Here is a 21,753-nt window from a genome sequence, read left to right as displayed (position 1 = left end):
CAGCCGTGTATTGAGTCAACGACTTTACCCTCAATGAGCAGTCCTGACGTTAGTTTGATGTTAGAGGCCAAGTCTCCTCTTCCTTTCTCATCCTGTCCATCTCGGTCTGACCATCTGTCTCTCCCTCCCCAGGCTCCCCTACGTGTCGCTGTCTGACAGGGTTCACTGGTCCCAACTGTAACCTACACACCTGTAAGAACTACTGTCAAAATGGAGGGAACTGCACGGTCAGCGCTGGCAACCAGCCCACCTGCCGCTGCCCTGCTGACTTCCTGGGGGACCAGTGCCAGTACAGTGAGTCTGTCAGATCAAATTGTATTTGTCACATGCGCCGAATACAACAGGTGTAGACGTTTCAGTGAAATGCTTACTTACAAGCCCTTAACCAACAATGCAGTTTTAAGAAAAATACCCACCAAAAGTTTAGAAAGAAAAGTAACATAATTAAAGAGCAGCAGTAAAATAACAACAGCGAGGGTATATACAGGGGGTACTGGTACAGAGTCAATGAGCAGGGCCACCGGTTAGTCGAGGTAATTGAGGTAATATGTACATGTAGGTAGAGTTATTAAAGTGACTGTGCGTAGATAATAACAGAGTATCAGCAGCGTAAAAGAGGGGGGCAATGCAAATAGTCTGGGTAGCCATTTGATTAGATGTTCAGGAGTCTTTTGGCTTGGGGGTAGAAGCCTTTTGGACCTAGACTTGGCGCTCCGGTACCACTTGCCGTGCAATAGCAGAGAGAACAGTCTATGCCTAGGGTGGCTGGAGTCTGACAATTTTTTGGGCCTTCCTCTGACACTGCCTGGTATAGAGGTACTGGATGGCAGGAAGCTTGATCCCAGTGATGTACTGGGCCGTACGCACTACCCTCTGTAGTGCCTTGCGGTTGGAGGCAGAGCAGTTGCCATACCAGGCAGTGATGCAACCCGTCAGGATGCTCTCGATGGTGCAGCTGTAGAACCTTTTGAGGATCTGAGGACCCATGCCAAATCTTTTCAGTCTCCTGAGGGGGAATAGGTTTTGTCGTGCCCTCTTCACGACTATCTTGGTTGGACCATGTTAGTTTGTTGGTGATGTGGACGCCAAGGAACTTAAAGCTCTCAATCTAATCCACTACAGTCCCGTCGATGAGAAAGGTAGGTGGTAGGTGTGCTCGGTCCTCCTTTTCCTGTAGTCCACAATCATCTCCTTTATCTTGATCACGTTGAGGGAGAGGTTGTTGTCCTTGCACGGTCATGTCTCTGACCTCCCTATAGGCTGTCTCGTCATTGTCGGTGATCAGGCCTACCACTGTTGTGTCATCGGCAAACTTGATGATGGTGTTGGAGTCGTGCATGGCCGTCATGGGTGAACAGGGAGTACAGGAGGAGACTAAGCACGCACCCCTGAGGGGCCCCTGTGTTGATGATCAGCTGTCTCGCTGTCTGTCTCGCTGTCTTATCTTTTTTATTGAATATTGTCTTGCGCTGTTCTTGTCTAACTGTTATTATTTAGATTTTTAATAAAATAATATACAGTTACACCCGATGGCATCAAACGTTACATTTTAAAAACAGTTATTTTCAAACACTATTAGATTTGCAGTGACGTGGGGTTCAAGAAAATACCCTCCCTCTGGCTAGAAACTCAGAAATTGCAGGTTTTGATATTAAAAATGTGTCTTTTGTTTTAAAGGACCTCTCAGAGGAAGTTGCCATCACTATTTCAACTTAATTCCTTTCCTTGTGTGGAATTGCTGTTTGCTTCCACCCTCCGAACATCGACGTCTGGCTCCTTAAATATTGATTCATCAGGCGTGCACATCTCCACCTTCCTCTGTGTGCACGGCCCATACCATCATATTCCGCGAATTGTGAACACACTAAAAAGTCAGGGTAGCTTTGCTAATCGCTAACTTACAAAGCACAGCTAGCTTGGATAAGGCAGAGGACCATCCATTCAATTCAAAGGGCTTTATTGGCATGGGAAACACATGTTTACATTGCCAAAGCAAGTTTAAATAGACAATAAATAAAGGGGACATAAACCACCAGAAATTAACAGACGATGCAGGAATAAAATCAAAAAATGCCTGTGCTACAGACCTCTGTCTATATTGGTCCGCTAATACAGGACTAGTAAAGGATCAGTGCACTACTTTTGTGAAAATGGTTTAACTAAATGTATTTCTGAGTGTTTAGCACACACAGAGAGAGTCCACACACAGAGAGAGAGACATACACACAGAGAGAGAAACAGAGAGAGAGAGAGACACAAAGAGAAATAGAGAGAGACACACACACACACACACAGAGAGAGACAATTTGTAACCTGAGTTTACCATCATTTGTAACCTTCAAAACAGTTCATCTGATAATACTTATATTAAAATACTTGCTTGATTGGTTTTCTAGTTTCTTGAAATACTTTGCAAATGCAACTTATTTCTATGTTAATAAAACTGAAATGGCCTATTCATTCCTTTTACATTTTAGTAGATGCACTTATCCAGAGCAATATACAGTAGTGAGTGCATACATTTACATCCTTTTTTGTACTGGTCCCCCGTAGCGTTGAAAGCACCACGCTCTACCAACTGAACCACATCACAAACCACTTGATGTCTCAATATACTCAATTACTGTATTGTGCATTGTTTTTCTTCATACTCTACAGGAACAAACCTGTAGGCAAAAAGTGGTTGTTTTCTATGTTATTTGATCAAGAAAAATATTCGATTTGATGTGGATGTTTTGGGTCTTTGCCCATAACGTTGCACTTTTTGATGTAAATGTTTCAGAACAGGGTTTTGTTCTTTGTGGATTCCATTAGAATGAAGATCACAGAGAAAGGGACAGGGCAACAACTCTTACAATTCCAATGACTGAATCCTGCAAGATACTCTTTTTAATTATACAACTATCTTTTTTTTTGCCAAAGTGGAGATGCTAGTAAAGGGACAGTGCAATACTTTAGTGAATTTTTTTATATTTTTCTACAGGTTTTTAGAAATGTTAGCTAATTTTTGAAGATAAAAATAAACGGAAATATCAAATTTACATAAGTGTTCAAACCCTTTAGTCAGTACATGGTTGAAGCACCTTTGGCAGCGATTACAGCCTCGAGTCGTCTTGGGCATGACGCTACAAGCTTGCCAAACCTGTATTTGAGGAGTTTCTCCCATTCTTTCTCCCAAGATCCTCTCAAGCTCTATCAGGTTGGATGGGGAGCAATGCTGCACAGCTGTTTTCAGGTCTCTCCAGAGATGTTCGATCGGGTTCAAGTCTGCGCTGTGGCTGGACCACTCAAAGACTTGTCCCTAGCCACTCCTGCGTTGTCTTGGCTGTGTGCTTAGGGTCGTTGTCCTGTTGGAAGGTGAACCTTCGCCCCAGTCTGTAGCAGGTGTTCATTAAGGATCTCTGTACTTTGCTCAGTTAAGGTTTGCCTCCATCCTGACTAGTCTTCCAGTGGTGACAGCATGATGCTGCCCACCACTATGCTTCACCGTAGGGATGGTATCAGGTTTCCTCCAGATGTGACGCTTGGCATTCAGGCCAAAGAGTTGTTGAGAATCTTGTTTCTCATGGTCTGAGAGTCATTAGGTGCCTTTTGGCAAACACCAAGCGGTCTGTCATGTGCCTTTTACTGAGGAGTGGCTTCCGTCAGGCCACTCTACCATAAAGACCTGATTGGTGGAGGGCTGCAGAGATTTTTTATTTTTTTATTTCACCTTTATTTAACCAGGTAGGCTAGTTGAGAACAAGTTCTCATTTGCAACTGCGACCTGGCCAAGATAAAGCATAGCAGTGTGAGCATACAACAAAGAGTTACACATGGAGTAAACAATTAACAAGTCAATAACACAGTAGAAAACGAAGGGGGGGTCTATATACAATGTGTGCAAAAGGCATGAGGAGGTAGGCAAATAATTACAATTTTGCAGATTAACACTGGAGTGATAAAAGATCAGATGGTCATGTACAGGTAGAGATATTGGTGTGCAGAAGAGCAGAAAAGTAAATAAATAGAAACAGTACGGGGATGAGGTAGGTGAAAAGGGTGGGCTATTTACCAATAGACTATGTACAGCTGCAGCGATCGGTTAGCTGCTCAGATAGCTGATGTTTGAAGTTGGTGAGGGAGATAAAAGTCTCCAACTTCAGCGATTTTTGCAATTCGTTCCAGTCACAGGCAGCAGAGTACTGGAACGAAAGGCGGCCAAATGAGGTGTTGGCTTTAGGGATGATCAGTGAGATACACCTGCTGGAGCGCGTGCTACGGATGGGTGTTGCCATCGTGACCAGTGAGCTGAGATAAGGCGGAGCTTTACCTAGCATAGACTTGTAGATGACCTGGAGCCAGTGGGTCTGGCGACGAATATGTAGCGAGGGCCAGCCGACTAGAGCATACAAGTCGCAGTGGTGGGTAGTATAAGGTGCTTTAGTGACAAAACGGATGGCACTGTGATAGACTGCATCCAGTTTGCTGAGTAGAGTGTTGGAAGCCATTTTGTAGATGACATCGCCGAAGTCGAGGATCGGTAGGATAGTCAGTTTTACTAGGGTAAGCTTGGCGGCTTGAGTGAAGGAGGCTTTGTTGCGGAATAGAAAGCCGACTCTTGATTTGATTTTCGATTGGAGATGTTTGATATGAGTCTGGAAGGAGAGTTTGCAGTCTAGCCAGACACCTAGGTACTTATAGACGTCCACATATTCTAGGTCGGAACCATCCAGGGTGGTGATGCTAGTCGGGCATGCAGGTGCAGGCAGCGACCGGTTGAAAAGCATGCATTTGGTCTTACTAGCGTTTAAGAGCAGTTGGAGGCCACGGAAGGAGTGTTGTATGGCATTGAAGCTTGTTTGGAGGTTAGATAGCACAGTGTCCAAAGACGGGCCGAAAGTATATAGAATGGTGTCGTCTGCGTAGAGGTGGATCAGGGAATCGCCCGCAGCAAGAGCAACATCATTGATATACACAGAGAAAAGAGTCGGCCCGAGAATTGAACCCTGTGGCACCCCCATAGAGACTGCCAGAGGACCGGACAGCATGCCCTCCGATTTGACACACTGAACTCTGTCTGCAAAGTAATTGGTGAACCAGGCAAGGCAGTCATCCGAAAAACCGAGGCTACTGAGTCTGCCGATAAGAATATGGTGATTGACAGAGTCGAAAGCCTTGGCGAGGTCGATGAAGACGGCTGCACAGTACTGTCTTTTATCGATGGCGGTTATGATGTCGTTTAGTACCTTGAGTGTGGCTGAGGTGCACCCATGACCGGCTCGGAAACCAGATTGCACAGCGGAGAAGGTACGGTGGGATTCGAGATGGTCAGTGACCTGTTTGTTGACTTGGCTTTCGAAGACCTTAGATAGGCAGGGCAGGATGGATATAGGTCTGTAACAGTTTGGGTCCAGGGTGTCTCCCCCTTTGAAGAGGGGGATGACTGCGGCAGCTTTCCAATCCTTGGGGATCTCAGACGAGATGAAAGAGAGGTTGAACAGGCTGGTAATAGGGGTTGCGACAATGGTGGCAGATAGTTTCAGAAATAGAGGGTCCAGATTGTCAAGCCCAGCTGATTTGTACGGGTCCAGGTTTTGCAGCTCTTTCAGAACATCTGCTATCTGGATTTGGGTAAAGGAGAACCTGGAGAGGCTTGGGCGAGGAGCTGCGGGGGGGGCGGAGCTGTTGGCCGAGGTTGAAGTAGCCAGGCGGAAGGCATGGCCAGCCGTTGAGAAATGCTTATTGAAGTTTTCGATAATCATGGATTTATCAGTGGTGACCGTGTTACCTAGCCTCAGTGCAGTGGGCAGCTGGGAGGAGGTGCTCTTGTTCTCCATGGACTTCAAGTGTCCCAGAACTTTTGGAGCTACAGGATGCAAACTTCTGCCTGAAGAAGCTGGCCTTAGCTTTCCTGACTGACTGCGTGTATTGGTTCCGGACTTCCCTGAACAGTTGCATATCACGGGGACTATTCGATGCTATTGCAGTCCGCCACAGGATGTTTTTGTGCTGGTCGAGGGCAGTCAGGTCTGGGGTGAACCAAGGGCTGTATCTGTTCTTAGTTCTGCATTTTTTGAACGGATGGTGGTCCTTAAGGTATTAATTAATTGCACTAGCTACAGTGCATTCGAAAGTATTCAGACCCCTTTACTTTTTTCACATTTTGTTAGGTTAGAGCCTTATTCTAAAATGGATTAAATCTGAATACATTCCAAATTAACTGTATATACACTCAATCTCTCATCATTGAAAGCAAGCTTGCGAGCTAATTAAAACAGAATTATGTTTTGTCCTTACAACTTTACCTGAACTGTAGTTTGCACGTTTTGATATGACTTTGGAAAATTTTGTATTACATAGACCAGCAAGCACACACTCGCGTTGACAGCTAGGTTACTGTAGAGACACCTTGCAGTTTTGGAGACAGCTTTGCAGTTTTGGAGACGTGTTTGGTAACACAAAAGCAGTAAGTAGCATTAGCTAGTACTGGTAAATCAAGTATTCAACCCCTTTGTTTTGGCAAGCTTAAATAAATTCAGGAGTAAAAATGTGCTTAGCAAGTCACCTAATGATAAGTGTTTACATTATTTTTTTAAATGACTATCTCATCTCTTTACCCCACGCATACAATTATCTGTAAGGTCCCTCAGTCGAACAGTGAATTTCAAACTGAATCAACCACAAAGACAAGGGAGATTTTCCAAAAACGCAGACATGGATATCCCTTTGAGCATGGTGAAGTCATTAATTACACTTTGGATGGTGTATCAATACACCAAGTATTTAATCCTACAAAGGTAAAGGCATCCTTCCCGACTCAGTAGCCGGAGAGGAAGGAAACTGCTCAAGGTTTTCACCATGAGGCCAATTGTGACTTTAAAACAGTTAGCGTTTAATGGCTGTTATAGGAGAAAACTGAGGATGGATCAACAACATTGTAGTTACTCCACAATACTAACCTAAATTGACATTGTGAAAAGAAAGATGCCTGTACAGAATAAAAAATATTCCAAAACAAGCATCCTAATTGCAACAAGGCACTAAAGTAATACTGCAAAACTGTGGCAAAGCAATTAACATTTTGTCCAGAATACAAAATGTTTTACAGTATGTTTGGGGCAAATCCAATACAACACATTACTGAGTATCACTCTCCATGTTTTCAAGCATAGCGGTGTTTCTCAGAATAAAAAAGTAACCGAATGGGAGATGAATTCACCTTTCAGCAGGACAATAACCTAAAACACAAGGTCAAATATACACTGGAGTTGCTTACCAAGATGACATTGAATGTTGCTGAGATGCCTAGTTACAGTTTTGACTAAAATCACCTTGAAATTCTATAGCAAGACCTGAAAATGGCTGTCTAGCAATTATCAACAACCAACTTGACAGACCTTGAATCATTTTTTTAAAGAGTAATGTGAAAATGTTGTACAATCCAGGTGTACAAAGCTCTTAGACTTACCCAGAGACTCACAGCTGTAATCGCTGCCAAAGGTGATTCTAACATGTATTGACCCAGGGTTGTGAATAATTGTGTACATTAGATATTTCTGTAATTTAATACACTTGCTAAAATTTCTAAAAACATGTTTTCACTTTGTCATTATGGGGTAGTGTTTGTAAATGGGTAAAACAAATCCATTTTGAATTTGGACTTTAACAAAACTAAATGTGGAATAAGTCCAGGGGTATGAATACTTCCTGAAGGAACTTCACCGCACCGTCACCTATACTATAGCTAGCTAGCAAGCCAAACTTGTATATAGTTAGTGACCCATAGGCCAACTCTTGCTGCTACTTTAGCGCTGCCGTGCATAACGTCTCCAGAAACTACGATGTATCACAGCCGTGTTGACATTTCATGTCTTCATCCACTTTTGATGTCACTAATGTTAGCTAGGTGATGCTCCTATTATACATCGTTCAGTTGACGTGTGCCTTGCCGGGCTGCTTACTATAGCCAAGTGAACGAAATTAGCTCATAATAATATTAGCTATTTTCTTACTCACCATTTCACCGTCAGCTCATTCAACAGCTCCAGCTCGAACTAAGTGCATTTGTAGACAGCAGTAAGCAGTAGTAACTACCAGGTTGTAAACAGGAAGTAATGAGCCCGTACATGTTTTGCAGGTGGTTCCAAATGAACTAAAGCCATCCCTCATCAGATATAAATATAATTAATCTTATAATGAAACACACAATCCAATATATTACACATAGACTAAAACAATGATTTATTGACTTAAATCGTTGTGCAATATCAGGGGTAAACTATGGGCATCTTTCAGCTGAAAAAGTGGAAGATTTTAGCTGGTGTGGGCATTTAAATCTACTTTATGATTAGGGGTAGGTGAGCATTTTAATCCTACTTTATGATTAGGGGTAGGTGAGCATTTTAATCCTACTTTATGAGTAGGGGTAGGTGAGCATTTTAATCCTACTTTAGAATTAGGGGTAGGTGAGCATTTTAATCCTACTTTAGAATTAGGGGTAGGTGAGCATTTTAATCCTACTTTAGAATTAGGGGTAGGTGAGCATTTTAATCCTACTTTAGAATTAGGGGTAGGTGAGCATTTTAAACCTACTTTAGAATTAGGGGTAGGTGAGCATTTTAATCCTACTTTAGAATTAGGGGTAGGTGAGCATTTTAATCCTACTTTAGAATTAGGGGTAGGTGAGCATTTTAATCCTACTTTAGAATTAGGGGTAAGTGAGCATTTTAATCCTACTTTAGGATTAGGGTTAGGTGAGCATTTTAATCCTACTTTAGGATTAGGGGTAGGTGAGCATTTTAATCCTACTTTAGGATTAGGGGTAGGTGAGCATTTTAATCCTACTTTAGGATTAGGGGTAGGTGAGCATTTTAATCCTACTTTAGGATTAGGGGTAGGTGAGCATTTTAATCCTACTTTAGGATTAGGGGTAGGTGAGCATTTTTTAGGGCTTTTAACCACATATGGAAATGCTCCATATTCACATATGTAGACACACACGGGTGTGCTGCTGTGGAGGTAAGGAATATGCGGTTGAAAAGTGGCCGAATTGCCCTTTAAGATGAATAAGTATAATGCAGTATAATACTCAAACACTACTGAATTAGAGAAGTGGAGGACTACAAAATGTTAACTGCCTGGCACTCTTTTGATATCCATCTCAAGACTCCTTGCTCTCACTATACTCAGACGGATAGTTGTCTCTCATGTATGTGTGTGTGTGTTTGTGTGTGTGTGTGAGTAGGTAGCTGCGAGGGCCACTGTCTGAACAGAGGCACTTGTCTGCAGAGTGCCAGCGGGGCGCGCCAGTGTCGCTGTCTATCCCAGTTCAGCGGCAGCACCTGCGAGGTGGACAAGTGTCACTACTGCCGTGACGGCAAGTGTATCCCCACCAACTCCTTCCAGCCCACAGGAGAGGTCACCTGCATGTAAGTGTCACACTCACACACACACACACACACACTCACACACACGTCCTCCTAACCTATTGTTACCTGTGTGTGTCCTGTAGCTGCACAAATGGCAGAGTCCAGCTCAGCTGCTACACATGTGATGAATACTGTGCTAATGGACAGTGCTCTGTCAACCCACGCACACACCTACCAGAGTGCAAGTAAGTTCTCTCTCTTTCTATCTCGCACTCTCTCACATACATATATTATAGTAACACTGGTTACTGTGCGGTTACATCTGTCTGTGTCTATCTCTCTCCCCCAGGTGTTCTGCAGGCTGGGTGGGGCATCGCTGTGAGGTGGTGGCCTCTAGTGTAGACTCCTCAGAGTCTGGTGGACGTAAGTAAACTGTCCTCAACTTTTCTGAAGGTTTGCAAAAAGAAGATCTGCTGCTCTACATTTTACACATATTATTGTGGCTGCACATCAACTTGACGCTACCTGAAGTCTCCTGCCCAACTGTGTATGTATACTGTTTCTGTGTATCCATGTGCAGGTGCTGCCTCCATAGTGATCCCACTGTTGATGCTGCTGTTGTTGGTTATGTTGGTGGGAGGAGCTGTGTTCTGGTACAGGAGGAGGATGAGTGGGTGAGGAACGTTACACTAGACAATACAACACCGGGGCACTAGCGGAACACTGGGACAATATCTACCTTAACCCCCTATCAAGCTCTCTTCTTCTCAGGCTGTCTTTAATGCTGCTTCTTACGGTCTCTGCACTTTCTCTCTCTTCCCTCCCTCGCTCTCTCCTAAGGTGACCACATGTCCCAGATTGTGCGTCCCACAATCAAACAATCATGTCCCATATTTTATGAAGAATTTAAAGCTCCACTTCTTTACACAAAAAGTTAGATTTGTCCTGTAAGTCAGACTTCCTATTAATTTCAATCTGTATCTTTTGCAGTCACATTGCGCTTATGACAAGATGTGTATATATATATCATAAGTTTGTGGTACTGGTGATGTTAAACACTTCTCCAATCGTTGATGAGATTGAATACTGCACAAGACGAGATGTAAATAGCCGTATTAGGTCATTTCATCAAACGCTGTGTGGACGTACTCAGGACCCGTCCGTGTCTAAGGGATCATGCTTTCACCTCTGTATCTGCAGGGCCAAGGGCTTCCAGCACCAGAGGATGACTAACGGGGCCATGAATGTAGAGATAGGAAACCCAGCGTACAAGATCTACGAGGGTGAGCCAGACGACGATGCCGGGGATCTTCTAGACTCAGACTTCACACTGGACCCAGACAAGGTAAACAAGGTATTACAAAGTAATACAAGCAAGCACACAGACACTTGCACCATGTCACACATACCTGCACAAGCAAACGGACACAAATGAGGCAACATACAAACACAGACCTACTACCATGTATTTAGTTGATCTAATGGTCCTCCCTGGTCTCTTCCCAGCCCACCAACTTCACCAACCCAGTGTACGCCACCCTGTACATGGGAGCCCACAACAGCCGCAACTCCCTGGCCAGCACAGATGAGAAGAAGGAGCTTCTGTCACGGGGGGATGAGGAGCCCCTGGTGGACCCGCTAGCATAAACTGTCTATTATCCTGGGGCGTAACATTCCAAACACACCCCTCTTTTTGCCTTTGAAAGAGAAACATAAAGAAAATAAACAGAAAAGGCGTGCACACTGTATAAATTGTACAAAAATCGACCTTTTTGTATGTGATTGCAGTATTATATTTTGTCCTTTTACGATTCCTCTGGTCAAAAATGAACAAAAACATTTTATAGAATACATTTTTTATTTACTATTTTTGTCCCTTTACCTAAATAGCCACTACCTCTGCACAAGGAAATGGAAGAAAAAAAACTATTAGAAGAAGAAAAACATAATTGGAGCAATTTGTTTTGTATGAATTGTATAGAGAAAAAAACATTGTTTAAATTAATTTTGTTTGTGTTAATTTTGAGCAGGGGAAGGCGAACTCAGTTTTGTAAGTCGGTACCAATGTTGTCTTGATGACAGTTTTGTCTGCAGGGGTGTAAGACAGGAATAATACAGTACGATTTGTGTACAGCACGTGTAAAATGTCAATACCGGATGACAACTTATTTCCATATTATTTTCTCAGAAAACTATGTTCATGAAATTGTTTTCTTTCTTGCACAGACAATGTTTTATGGCGTATATACCGTAAGATGTAACGCGGGTCAATATATGTTTGTTTCTATCCTTAAGGTGTGTAGGGCTCATATGATGTTAAAATAGCATAATCAAAGTGTTGTTGAAGCGACTGAGAATGAGTGACTGACTGATTACTGGTGAGATGTGATGATTATGACGATGTTGAAGATTCCAGGCTTGGGAATGCGTCCATATAGTGGGCTGTGGGTGTGCCCAGTTCCCATGTCATGGCAGGTCAGAGGATGCTAACAATGGGACGGACCAGGTATACTGTGAGAAGATGTGTGACACCTTTGCTGAGAAGGTCACCAATCTGCACCCCATCAGTGGACTGTGGTGCCAGAGGACAAGTGTCTTAGTTACAGCTGTGTGGATGGACATAGGAGATGGGATAACTAATGGTCTAAGATATGTTTGTTTTTCGCAGCATTTCCTCATGTGGTTTATGTAAGGGCTTGACTGTTCTCCTGGCCCTGTCAGACATCAGTACAGATTAATCCTTCTAACATGAGAATTAGTTGTGCTTTAATGGTTTTGTAACAGCTCTCTCTGAAGGGCATTCATTTCTTTCTTTCTTTTTTACTGTTATGTAGCGTTTCCCTCCACTGTTCTTCCTTTAGCCGTTTCTGATCATCTGTCTTTTTGTACCCTGCTGCTAACGCTGCCGTTTTGGTTGCCCTGACGTGTCGGTTGCCCTGACGTGTCTAAGCTCAGCCACTGTCCCAAAATGCTGCTTCTGTCAGGTGATCAGACATATTTTAATGCATGTGAGAAAAGGCAAACAAATGTTCAAGTAACTAGAATAACAAATCCATATTTTGCTTATGCAAGTCAGCAAGTGTTATTTTTTATTTATGCGGTTGCATTTTATTTCATTTTTTTAATTGAAAGGAGATAAAGGTACAATCATTTTACTTTAAAGAACATTTTTGCAAAATCATACATGCATTCTTGGATTTAAGTTGTTTTTGATTAGTCCTTGTTTTCTGAGAAATTACACATAGCTTTTATAGTACAAAATGCATGGAGGCTCAAACTTTATTCTGGAAAGAGAATGTTTGTTTTTGGTAAGAGTACTTTCAAGCTAAATAACAGATTGTTATAAATACAATTTTAAAAACTGTACAGAAAACAATCAACTGGATTTGTGTTCTTTTAGTGCCTTTTATGATGTCATTTTATTTCGAGTTCGATGTTACATCGTTTGGTCAATTCTGTGGTTGTGTTTTCATATCTAGCTGGACAGGACTAGAGTTTGCATATTGTGGAGGATACAACAATTAGTACCAAATTCACCACAAATATAAACAAATGTGAGATCAGTCTTAAATTAACATTTTATTGTCATTACCAATCATCAAACAAAATTCCACAAACTTGAGTTAATCACACAAGAACACATTTATTGGGCAAGTGGATCTGTTGATCTAATAATGAGATGACCAACTGATAATTATAATATGTTGAGGTTGATTTGAAATCTGAATGTTACCATTCTGTTTAAAAGCACTGACATAATCAAACAAGATGAATGTTCCATATTTTGTCATAGCTCACACGTTAGCCTAGATCCAAGCATCTAAAATAAAAAATAATACCAGTATACCAATCAGAACTAAATCCCTCGAAAGTTGACATTTGTTTAGACAAATGGCTTCATAAAACAAAGAATCTGAACCAAAAAGGTCCCTGACACCAAAAAAAAACATTTTCCAAGAGACTCTTGTACTGTAGTATTGTCACAACCCAGAGAGGAAACAGTGATATGGCAAACAATCAACAAACATCTTGATTCCATAGTATAGCTTTCCCCTCTCTGTATCATTTTAAAGTATGCAGCTTCGAATCTCAACTGAACTAGTCTTCTGTTCTATTTCCAAAAATGTCTTCATTTGATGCCTTTGGCTTTCAGCTCATCCTTCACTCTGCTCAGGTAGTCATGGTCAGGATAGCCGAAACTGGGCAAACACAAAGCACACACAACTTTGAATTAAACACATTCTCCAATTATTTCTGAGCTTGCTTCTGGTTTAAATCTCATGAGGGATCAATGTTGTTCCCCCAGACAAGGTAGTAGTAGACACTTGACCTGAATTAAGTCAATGCAAAATATACAAAAAACATTTATACATAAGAAATGTTAACTATGTTAGTCACTAGAGGCATACAGAAGTTTATTCATATCTATAGTCTTAGATGGTGTACTTTTGTGCCCCTCCTCCGATGTTGGTTTTGTGGTGAATGTCATTCCAGGTCACTACGTTTTCTGCCCCAGTGGTTCTGGAGATCCCAACTGTGAAAATCAGCCTCTGATTAAATGCTTTCTCCAGCAGCTTCAGGACCTCATTCCCCTCAAAGTTATTGGGTAGATAAGCCCTTCTTTGGGTCCCATAGAAGTGCTTTCCAGGGTTGGGATGTTTCTTCTGAAAACAGACAATGTAAACAAAAACTAATAGCAAAGGCAACAAATGGCTGTGTAAATATAAAACACTGCAGTGGAAATTGGGAGCTAATGTATTGTCAACTTTTACATTTACAGTATAATGAAGAACCTGAGGCTTTTACCGTCTGTTTTCCATCTGGAATATCATAGTTGATAACTATCGTGTCACATTGAGTGAATCCAGGTAGGTTGGTGTAAGAAATAGTGTGTGTCATTGTTCCATCAGGCTGGTCTCCCTCCACCTTCCCGTACACATCCTTACACACAGGACAGCTGGGACCCATGGATTCCACTGACCGCCTCAGACACTCTTTACAAAACTCATGGGTGCACGACAACTTCTCCTTGTTGGTAAATATATCCATGCATATGGGGCATGTCGCTTCTCCAGCTGCTCCCACCTCAGCTGCTCCAGTGTTGAAGTCTTCAGGATACACAATCCTCTGCTTGTCTTCCTCTTTAAACACAGGCCCACCCAGCTTCTCTTCAAGCTCTTTGACAGCAGGGCCTAAATGTTCCGGTAGGCCAATCAGCCTCCAGGGACCGTATTTTTCTCCTGCCCCAACACATTGGTGTCGAGAGCGGATCTTCTCCAGCATATCCCCCACAGTCCCTGCCTGGGTAGTGTCTAGCAGATAGCAGCTCATTGTTGACGTAGCAACCTTCTGGTAGAGGTGCATGAGAGCTCTGATGGCGTGGCTTTCCAGAGAGGCAGTGTGTTGGGACTTGATAGGTCTGGTTGTCACTCTGACCTTCCCCTGAGAGGGATTATTCATGAAAACTACTCCAAATTTATTTTGGATTGCTTTTATTTGTTCATCAAATATTTTTTGAATCAGCTCCCAGTGGGCTGGGTCCATGGACAGCCCACTTGACACCAGTGGGTCTTTGATGTCAAGCACAATCTTCTGTGGAATCTCTGTAGATCTCCTTCCAGATCCAAAGGCCTCATCTGTGGAGCTGTGATCCATTCCGAAGGTCTTCACTGTGGAGCTGTGGCCCACCCCAAAAGCCTTCCTGACTGCTACCATGCTCTGCTTCGGCCCAAACACATTGCAACTGTTGGCGGACACATTCAGCACCAGCCTGGACTCCTCATTCTGGATGTTCTTCAGCGTATTCTGGAGGTCTTCTAGATTCATGTGTGGCAGATGTGCGGAGAGGCTGTGAAAATCACCTGCACACTTCTGGAAGAGGTCAATAAACTCCTGGTAGGCTTTGGGCAGCAGACAATCTCTGCCTGTTTTCTCTGAATCTTCTTTGATGGACACCTTCACATCTGCATTGATTTTGACTCCATTTCTTTTCTCTATGTCCTCCATCTCCTTCTGGTAGGCCTGGTTAATGTACCCAAAGTGGATCAGTGGGACTGGAAATCTCATTTCTGTTTGCCCAGGAGCTTCATGGGTGTTCATTCCCTTGTGAGTCATGCTTGGTGTCGCTGCTAAACCATTCCAATCACCTGCTGGCCTAGCCTCAGCTTCCTTGATGACCTTGTTCACCTCTCTTTGGAACTTCTCCACTTCCTCAAAGTTCCCAGTAAAGGTCAGTGAGTGATAAGTGCGGTACTGACTGAACCTGTTCTGAAGGGCAACCTGTGCTTCATGTGGGATGCCACTGAGATCAATGATAGTATTTACAGTCATTTTGAGTTTGACCTAGTGGGAAAATATCATATTAAAAAGATTTACATATCTTACATCTATACTTTTTATATTATAGTTGATTTTGAAAATGCAATCAAATAATCAAACATTTACAAAAGCAAAGCCAATTACATCCTGTGGAGTGTGTGATGTTGGAGGAGATCCATCCATTGAGCTAGGTTTAAAGTCTGATTGGTTCCAGGATGTAGATGGTGCAGTCTTGTGAAACTGCACAGTAGCGGTTGTCTTGGCCTGGTCTTTGAAGGTCATCTGTGTTGCCCTCTGATTCAGAAGTACTTTTAGATCTTCAATAGGGCAGATTAATATATTAAGATTAACATTAAGAATCAAAAAAGGATTTAAGATAACAGAATAACTGTAACCAAATCAAACATGCTGACATATCTAATAAAATATTAGTTCCCAGATAAAAGCATGCATTTGAGAATTCACTCTGCAACACAATAATGTACTGTTGATGTGAATATTTTCTTCTTAGCAACACCACCATGGCTTGTTTATCCTCAACATTTAAAATGGGTACTAGGTATTTTTGTAATGAACTTCACATTTTTGACTCCATCATTCTCACCTGTTGAGGGAGTTATCTTGACCTCAGCCCATGACCCATTGTAATAAAGACCTTTCAAGGTACAATCTGTAGTCTTATCACCAAAGTCTTTATTGAGCCATGACTGGAGAGTTTTCTCTAGTGTAGATTCCCATTTTGGTGGAAGGTCTTTCCTAGGCCACTTCACAGTGACGTAGACTGTAGCCTCATCTGGAGATGCTGATGGCTGCTTTCTCTCTTCAACCTTAGCTTGATTCAGATCCTGAAAAAAATGACTGAGCATAAATATGGTTGTTGACGCAACAGTTTATTCAGTCCTACAGAGGACCTGTAGTTTAGTTTCATACCGGATAATCAAATTTTGCTCCTGGGTACAAATCAGAGCCCGATTTATTTATTTATTTTTTTAGTCTTTTTTTTTTTCCTCCTCCAGCAGGAGCATCCACACTCACCTCATTTCCCTCAATATCCTCCTTTGCCCGATACAGATCTGTGCCCTGAAAAAATAAGAGATTAAATAAGATTTTGACCTAACAATCAATTTCAACTCCATTTGGACAACGTCTTTAAAAGGTGAGCTGTAGAAAGCATAGCTCTGATAGCTACATCTGTCATCAGAGCTTTAGAAAAAACATTTAATAAAAAATAATGATTATTCTTTAACATGTACTTTACATACTATATAACGTCTTACATGTCATTCAGATATTTAAAAATATATTGTCAACTTGTGGTGTTAACCTGGGGTGGTGTATCCAGTCCTTCTTCAGATTCATCATCTGTCAAATACAGGTCCTGAAAGAATAACTGGACATCGGTATGATGTTGATCTTACCCTAACTTTAATTGTGATTGGTTTTGGTAACTTCATGAAACAGCATTGGATAGTCTATGCAAACAGGTATGATAAAGATAAGATCGCCTGAGTCAGAGACTAGTTGACATGATCATAATTACACTGTTTACTCCTTACCTTTTGCTTATCAGTCAAAACAGTCCTTTGGGTGTGACTGCTAGGACATGAATGTGGCTGTGTTACTATCACTGGCTCCCCACTTGTTCCTGAAGAATAGGTCTAAAAGAGATAGGAGGGGGTTCATATTTTCACTCATCACAGAATAGCACATTTCATAATTGTGGTCTTTTACCTAAAAGGTGGCTAAGTAACTTTTAAGTAAACCCTCTCATGAATAGCTTTATATTTACATTAATTTTTAAAGAATGCGGAGGGCTCCGTATAGACATGATTGGTTGACGGTAGGTGGGAGCGGGAGGTCCTGTATAAACATGAACTCACTTCCTTGACCACGACCTTTACAACAACTCTGCTCTGAGCAGCACAAGAAGTATGAATGCCCTGACTTCTGTAGAGGCTGTATTGCGGTAAATGCTCTACAGCCACTGCAGACATCGGATTGACCATGCAGAGCCTTTAATAACAGCTCTTAGCCATGGTATACTGAACAAAAATATAAAGGCAAAATGTAATGTGTTGTTGGTCCCATGTTTCATGAGCTGAAATAAAACATGAAATGTTCATATGAACAAAAAGCTTATTTCTCTCAAATGTTTTGCACAAATTTGTTTACATCTCTGTGTGCATTTCTCCTTTGCCAAGATAGTCTATCCACCTGACAGGTGTGGGAAATCAAGAAGCTTATTAAATAGCATGATCACAGGTGAACCTTGTGTTGGGGACAAAAGGCCAGTCTAAAATGTGCAGGTTTGTCACAACACAATGCCACAGATGTGTCAAGTTTTGAGGGAGCGTGCAATTGGTATGCTAACTGTGGGTATGCCCACCAGAGCTTTTGCCAGATAATTTAATGTTAATTTCTCTACCATAAGCCGCCTCTGTCGCCATCCCAGGACCACCACATCTGTCTTCTTCACCTGCGAGATTGTCTGAGACCAGACACCCAGACAGCTGATGAAACTGAGGAGTATTTGTCTCTAATAAAGCCCTTTTGTAGGGCTCCCTAGTGTGTGGACATGGCTCCGAAGCGGACAGGCGTATGCCCTCCTTGCCCACCCATGGCTGCGCCCCTGCCCAGTCATGTGAAATCCATAGATTAGGGCCTAATTCATTTCAATTGAATGATTTCCTTATATGAACTGCAACTCAGTAAAATTGTTGAAATTGTTGCATGCTGTGTTTATATTTTTGTTCAGTATGTAATGGCAATACACCACACCCCCTCGGGCCTTAATGCTTAAGTATATCCCTGGCTATCCCAGCTGCATCGTTTTGATACGGTACTTATGCTATAAACCTGCCCTTGGGAATTGTCATGTGGCCATTGCTGTGATTGGTGCTCTCATGCAGATTCACCGCTACCAGTATCAGGAGAATTTACTGTCTCGAATGTTGCAAGTGCACAATTATCTGTGAAGAAAGTAAGAGGTAGTTAGTTCCCTTTGTCATTTAAGATTAAAAGGTGGAAGGTAGCCTAGTGGTTGAGAGCATTGGGACAGTAACAGATGGCTTGAATCCCTGAGCCGACTAGACGTTCAATGTGCTTTTGAGCAAGGCACTTAATCCTAAATCGCTCTGGATAAGAACGTCTACTAAGATGATACGTTTAATTCAAAACTGTTAGAAATTGAACTTATGTCAAACAACTTATCTATTACTGCTGTTCAATATCCAAAATAATATACCCATTATATCAAACAAGCTGCTGTTTGGCTAAAAATAAGTTGATGTATAAATATTGTAGCGAATTCATATTCCAGGAACCCGGGTCCAGTGACTGTCAACCCAACGCAGTTACTCTCCAAGAGATCCAAACCTCTTGACCAGGTTGCTAGGTGTTTTTCATTACTAAGTCCCTCCCGCGCCGCGCCACCCCACTTCTGACACCAATGTAATGAAGTAGCCCCGACCGGGACCCTAACCATACACCGTACATACTGACCACACTGCACTCGTTGCAAAATAAATGTACAGATACATGTTATTCAATCACTGCACGCACACTCCTCGTGTGTGTCAATGAGCATCAGTGTAGCCAGGCGCTACAATGGAACTTGGTTTTACTTGTGAAGCTTGACATGCTGCAAGTCCCACCTCTCCCATCAGTTTTTAGGAGCATATACCTACGTGGGTGATTGATAGGTGAACTGAGGTCCACAGTCCAGTTGGTGGTGGTGGTAATGCACCTTACCGCCATGTAAAGTTCAAAGAAGAAGCCTGAAGGAGGAGATATTACTATAAACTGTTACCATTTTATCTGTGGATTAATTGTTGGAGTAGAGGACCTAGAGGACCTGCATTTCATGTAAAATAACAACCCAATGTTTATATCCCAGGAAAAATTTGCAAACTAGCTAACATAAATTTTTCATGCTTTTCGACCTGTCCCCAAATGAATAGTTGGTTCAGAGTTCGTTTTCATATGTCAACCTGCATGTCCTGGTCACGTCTAGTAGACGGACAAAATCAACATGGAGGAGAGATGCGGTCAGCATGTTATCAGTTACGCCATGAGATCTGAACCTCTTAACGAGGTTCGCTGGGTGTTGCTTTCGGTCGCTGCAATATTAAAGGTACTCATGTATTTGTCCTCAAACCAGCCTACTCACATTATCATACACTTCCATCATGTCAACGTCATTTTCTGCCATGTTGATTTAAGTCTTCTTGCTTCACCCGGTCAAACTCAGTGTGTCCTAAACAGCAGGAAATAGGCCTTTGTTGGATGAATATCATCAATACGAAAATCTTATTGCCGTTTTGTGCCAACTCGCGACGCCACAGAAAATAGTATCACTTTCGTTTCACAAGTTGCAACACAGCCCAAGGTTGACGATAGCCTATCTCGATTTAGTAGCCTAAAAAACTCGAGGCTACTAAATCCGAATGAATAGGCCTAGTTAGAATATAACGCGTGTAGTTTTAGATTAAAACATAAATACACATCGAGAATAATACATTGTTCAATTGATTTAATTCACCGATTATTCAATTGATTAAAAAATAAAACATTATGAACTTGTAATTTTCTATGCATATTTTATATTTTAACATTACGGCTATGCTATAGTTTATTAAATTGTTTTCGCTGCCAGGTGGGCCCGAAGTTTTGCTAAAATATTGTCTAGGTTACATACCAGGCGTGTACAACTGTCTCAGTTTTTAATGTCATCTAATTTGTAGACGTGGAAGCGAAAACGAAAGTAACGATGATTCAAGAATGCAACACTATAGCTGGCTAGACGCACTTTCCGTCAAAAGAGGGGTAGTAATCACAGCTATTGTAGCCTATGGCCCATTGTAGGGTTTAATTTGCTAAATTTATTACTCACTGTACTGTATCCGGGGGATGGACCAAAGTAACCATAATCCACATAGACGGTACATGAAAATACTGTATAGCCTTTATTCTCACGATCCAACTTCCAAACAAAATTCAATTATCGTTTTTTTAAAGGTAAATATATTGAGTTAATCGTTAACTCTTTCAATTAATGTGTTGTCGGCGGACTAGTCCAAATAGGCTACTCCTGCCAAAGAGATATTGCATCTAGTCGGGTCCGTGTACTTTCTGGACAATATTATTTCCTATTAGTAGATGACAAGATTTTAAAAAACGAGCAAAGGGTTGCTAATTTATTTGATTGAATCTGAAATCAAACAACACACGTTTATTTTATTTTTTGTCTGAAGGTCATATTAAATAACGAGAAACTAAATAATGATTTCATGTTTTTAGTGATCCGTTCTGGTTCAACCCGTGCACCATAAGTTTTGGCCAGTTAATATTCGTGGCATACTGACAACACAGAAATTATAATTTACAATTACATTTTTTTATCTTACATATTATGTCATCAAATAAAAAAAATGTAATGTATTTTTATTTCATTCCAATGATTTGATGATTGACAGTCACTGTAGTGGGTCACGTGTCCAGTCCAAATTGGCTTAGGTCAGTGAGACAGCCACTTCCACAACTTTTACAACATTAAGCACTTTAACCTGTAGTCTATATAATTGTGGATAGGCTCAATAACATACAACTGATCAACACAAGCTTGAGTACCTATGAGTTTAGACAACATAACCACTAAATTTGACAGGAAAGCATGAATGTCATTCGATATTCCATTATTGGGTCATTTAATCATGGGGCAGGCAGCCACAGTCTGTTGAAAATCACATCATAAGCTAGGATCTACACATGACCCATGGAGAGCAGTTTCTAGTTTTGCCTAGTTCAGGATCTGGATGTTTCTGATGAGCCTATAAACTACATCAATAATTATGTATGACATAAAAACTGAGCTCTGTCCGCAGACCTATGAGCATATTGAAACGCTGGTTTATTCCCAGTGCTGAGCTAGTAGTGTAACTGACATGTAACGTTAGTTAATGTTTCATCCCACTCGACTGATGTGAATGAATTAGCTAGCTAGTAGCAGCTGTTCAATCCTAAACTTACTATGTGGGCTAAGTTAGGATATTATACTGAATTGAATCAACCAGACTCGGGGGTCAAA

General features: G+C 41.7%; 2 protein-coding genes across 7 annotated transcripts in view; one reads left to right on the top strand and one right to left on the bottom strand.

Moving 5' to 3' along the window:
- LOC109891584 (low-density lipoprotein receptor-related protein 1-like) overlaps positions 1-12,097 on the top strand; it is a 149,228-nt gene extending 137,131 nt beyond the window's left edge. For 3 of the 5 annotated variants that reach the window (XM_031825265.1, XM_031825264.1, XM_031825267.1), the window contains 7 exons: positions 133-294; positions 9,227-9,410; positions 9,494-9,595; positions 9,700-9,773; positions 9,931-10,024; positions 10,551-10,704; positions 10,857-12,097. In XM_031825265.1, the coding sequence (XP_031681125.1) occupies positions 133-294; positions 9,227-9,410; positions 9,494-9,595; positions 9,700-9,773; positions 9,931-10,024; positions 10,551-10,704; positions 10,857-10,997 (911 nt within the window). In that variant the 3' untranslated portion in view covers positions 10,998-12,097. The remainder of the gene's footprint in view (positions 1-132; positions 295-9,226; positions 9,411-9,493; positions 9,596-9,699; positions 9,774-9,930; positions 10,025-10,550; positions 10,705-10,856) is intronic. The other 2 variants (XM_031825268.1, XM_031825266.1) reach the window with 1 other exon arrangement.
- Positions 12,098-12,916: 819 nt separating this feature from the next.
- LOC109891199 (E3 ubiquitin-protein ligase DTX3L-like) lies at positions 12,917-20,763 on the bottom strand. 2 transcript variants are annotated; one of them, XM_020483555.2, is made up of 10 exons: positions 20,560-20,763; positions 19,837-19,923; positions 17,225-17,326; positions 16,993-17,046; positions 16,704-16,748; positions 16,273-16,513; positions 15,813-15,985; positions 14,157-15,692; positions 13,797-14,014; positions 12,917-13,549 (listed from the first exon to the last, which is right to left on the bottom strand). In XM_020483555.2, exons 2-10 carry the CDS (start codon positions 19,876-19,878, stop codon positions 13,480-13,482), a joined length of 2,481 nt encoding a protein of 826 aa, XP_020339144.1. In that variant the 5' UTR covers positions 19,879-19,923; positions 20,560-20,763; the 3' UTR covers positions 12,917-13,479. The 2 variants fall into 2 exon arrangements, with proteins under 2 accessions (XP_020339144.1, XP_020339143.1); XM_020483554.2 differs by lacking the exon at positions 20,560-20,763 and adding an exon at positions 20,365-20,524.
- Positions 20,764-21,753: the final 990 nt, after the last annotated feature.

The sequence above is a fragment of the Oncorhynchus kisutch genome, linkage group LG5 (genome assembly GCF_002021735.2).
Source record: "Oncorhynchus kisutch isolate 150728-3 linkage group LG5, Okis_V2, whole genome shotgun sequence".
Classification (NCBI taxonomy): Eukaryota; Metazoa; Chordata; class Actinopteri; order Salmoniformes; family Salmonidae; genus Oncorhynchus; species Oncorhynchus kisutch.
This window is presented reverse-complemented; position numbering and strand designations above follow the sequence as displayed.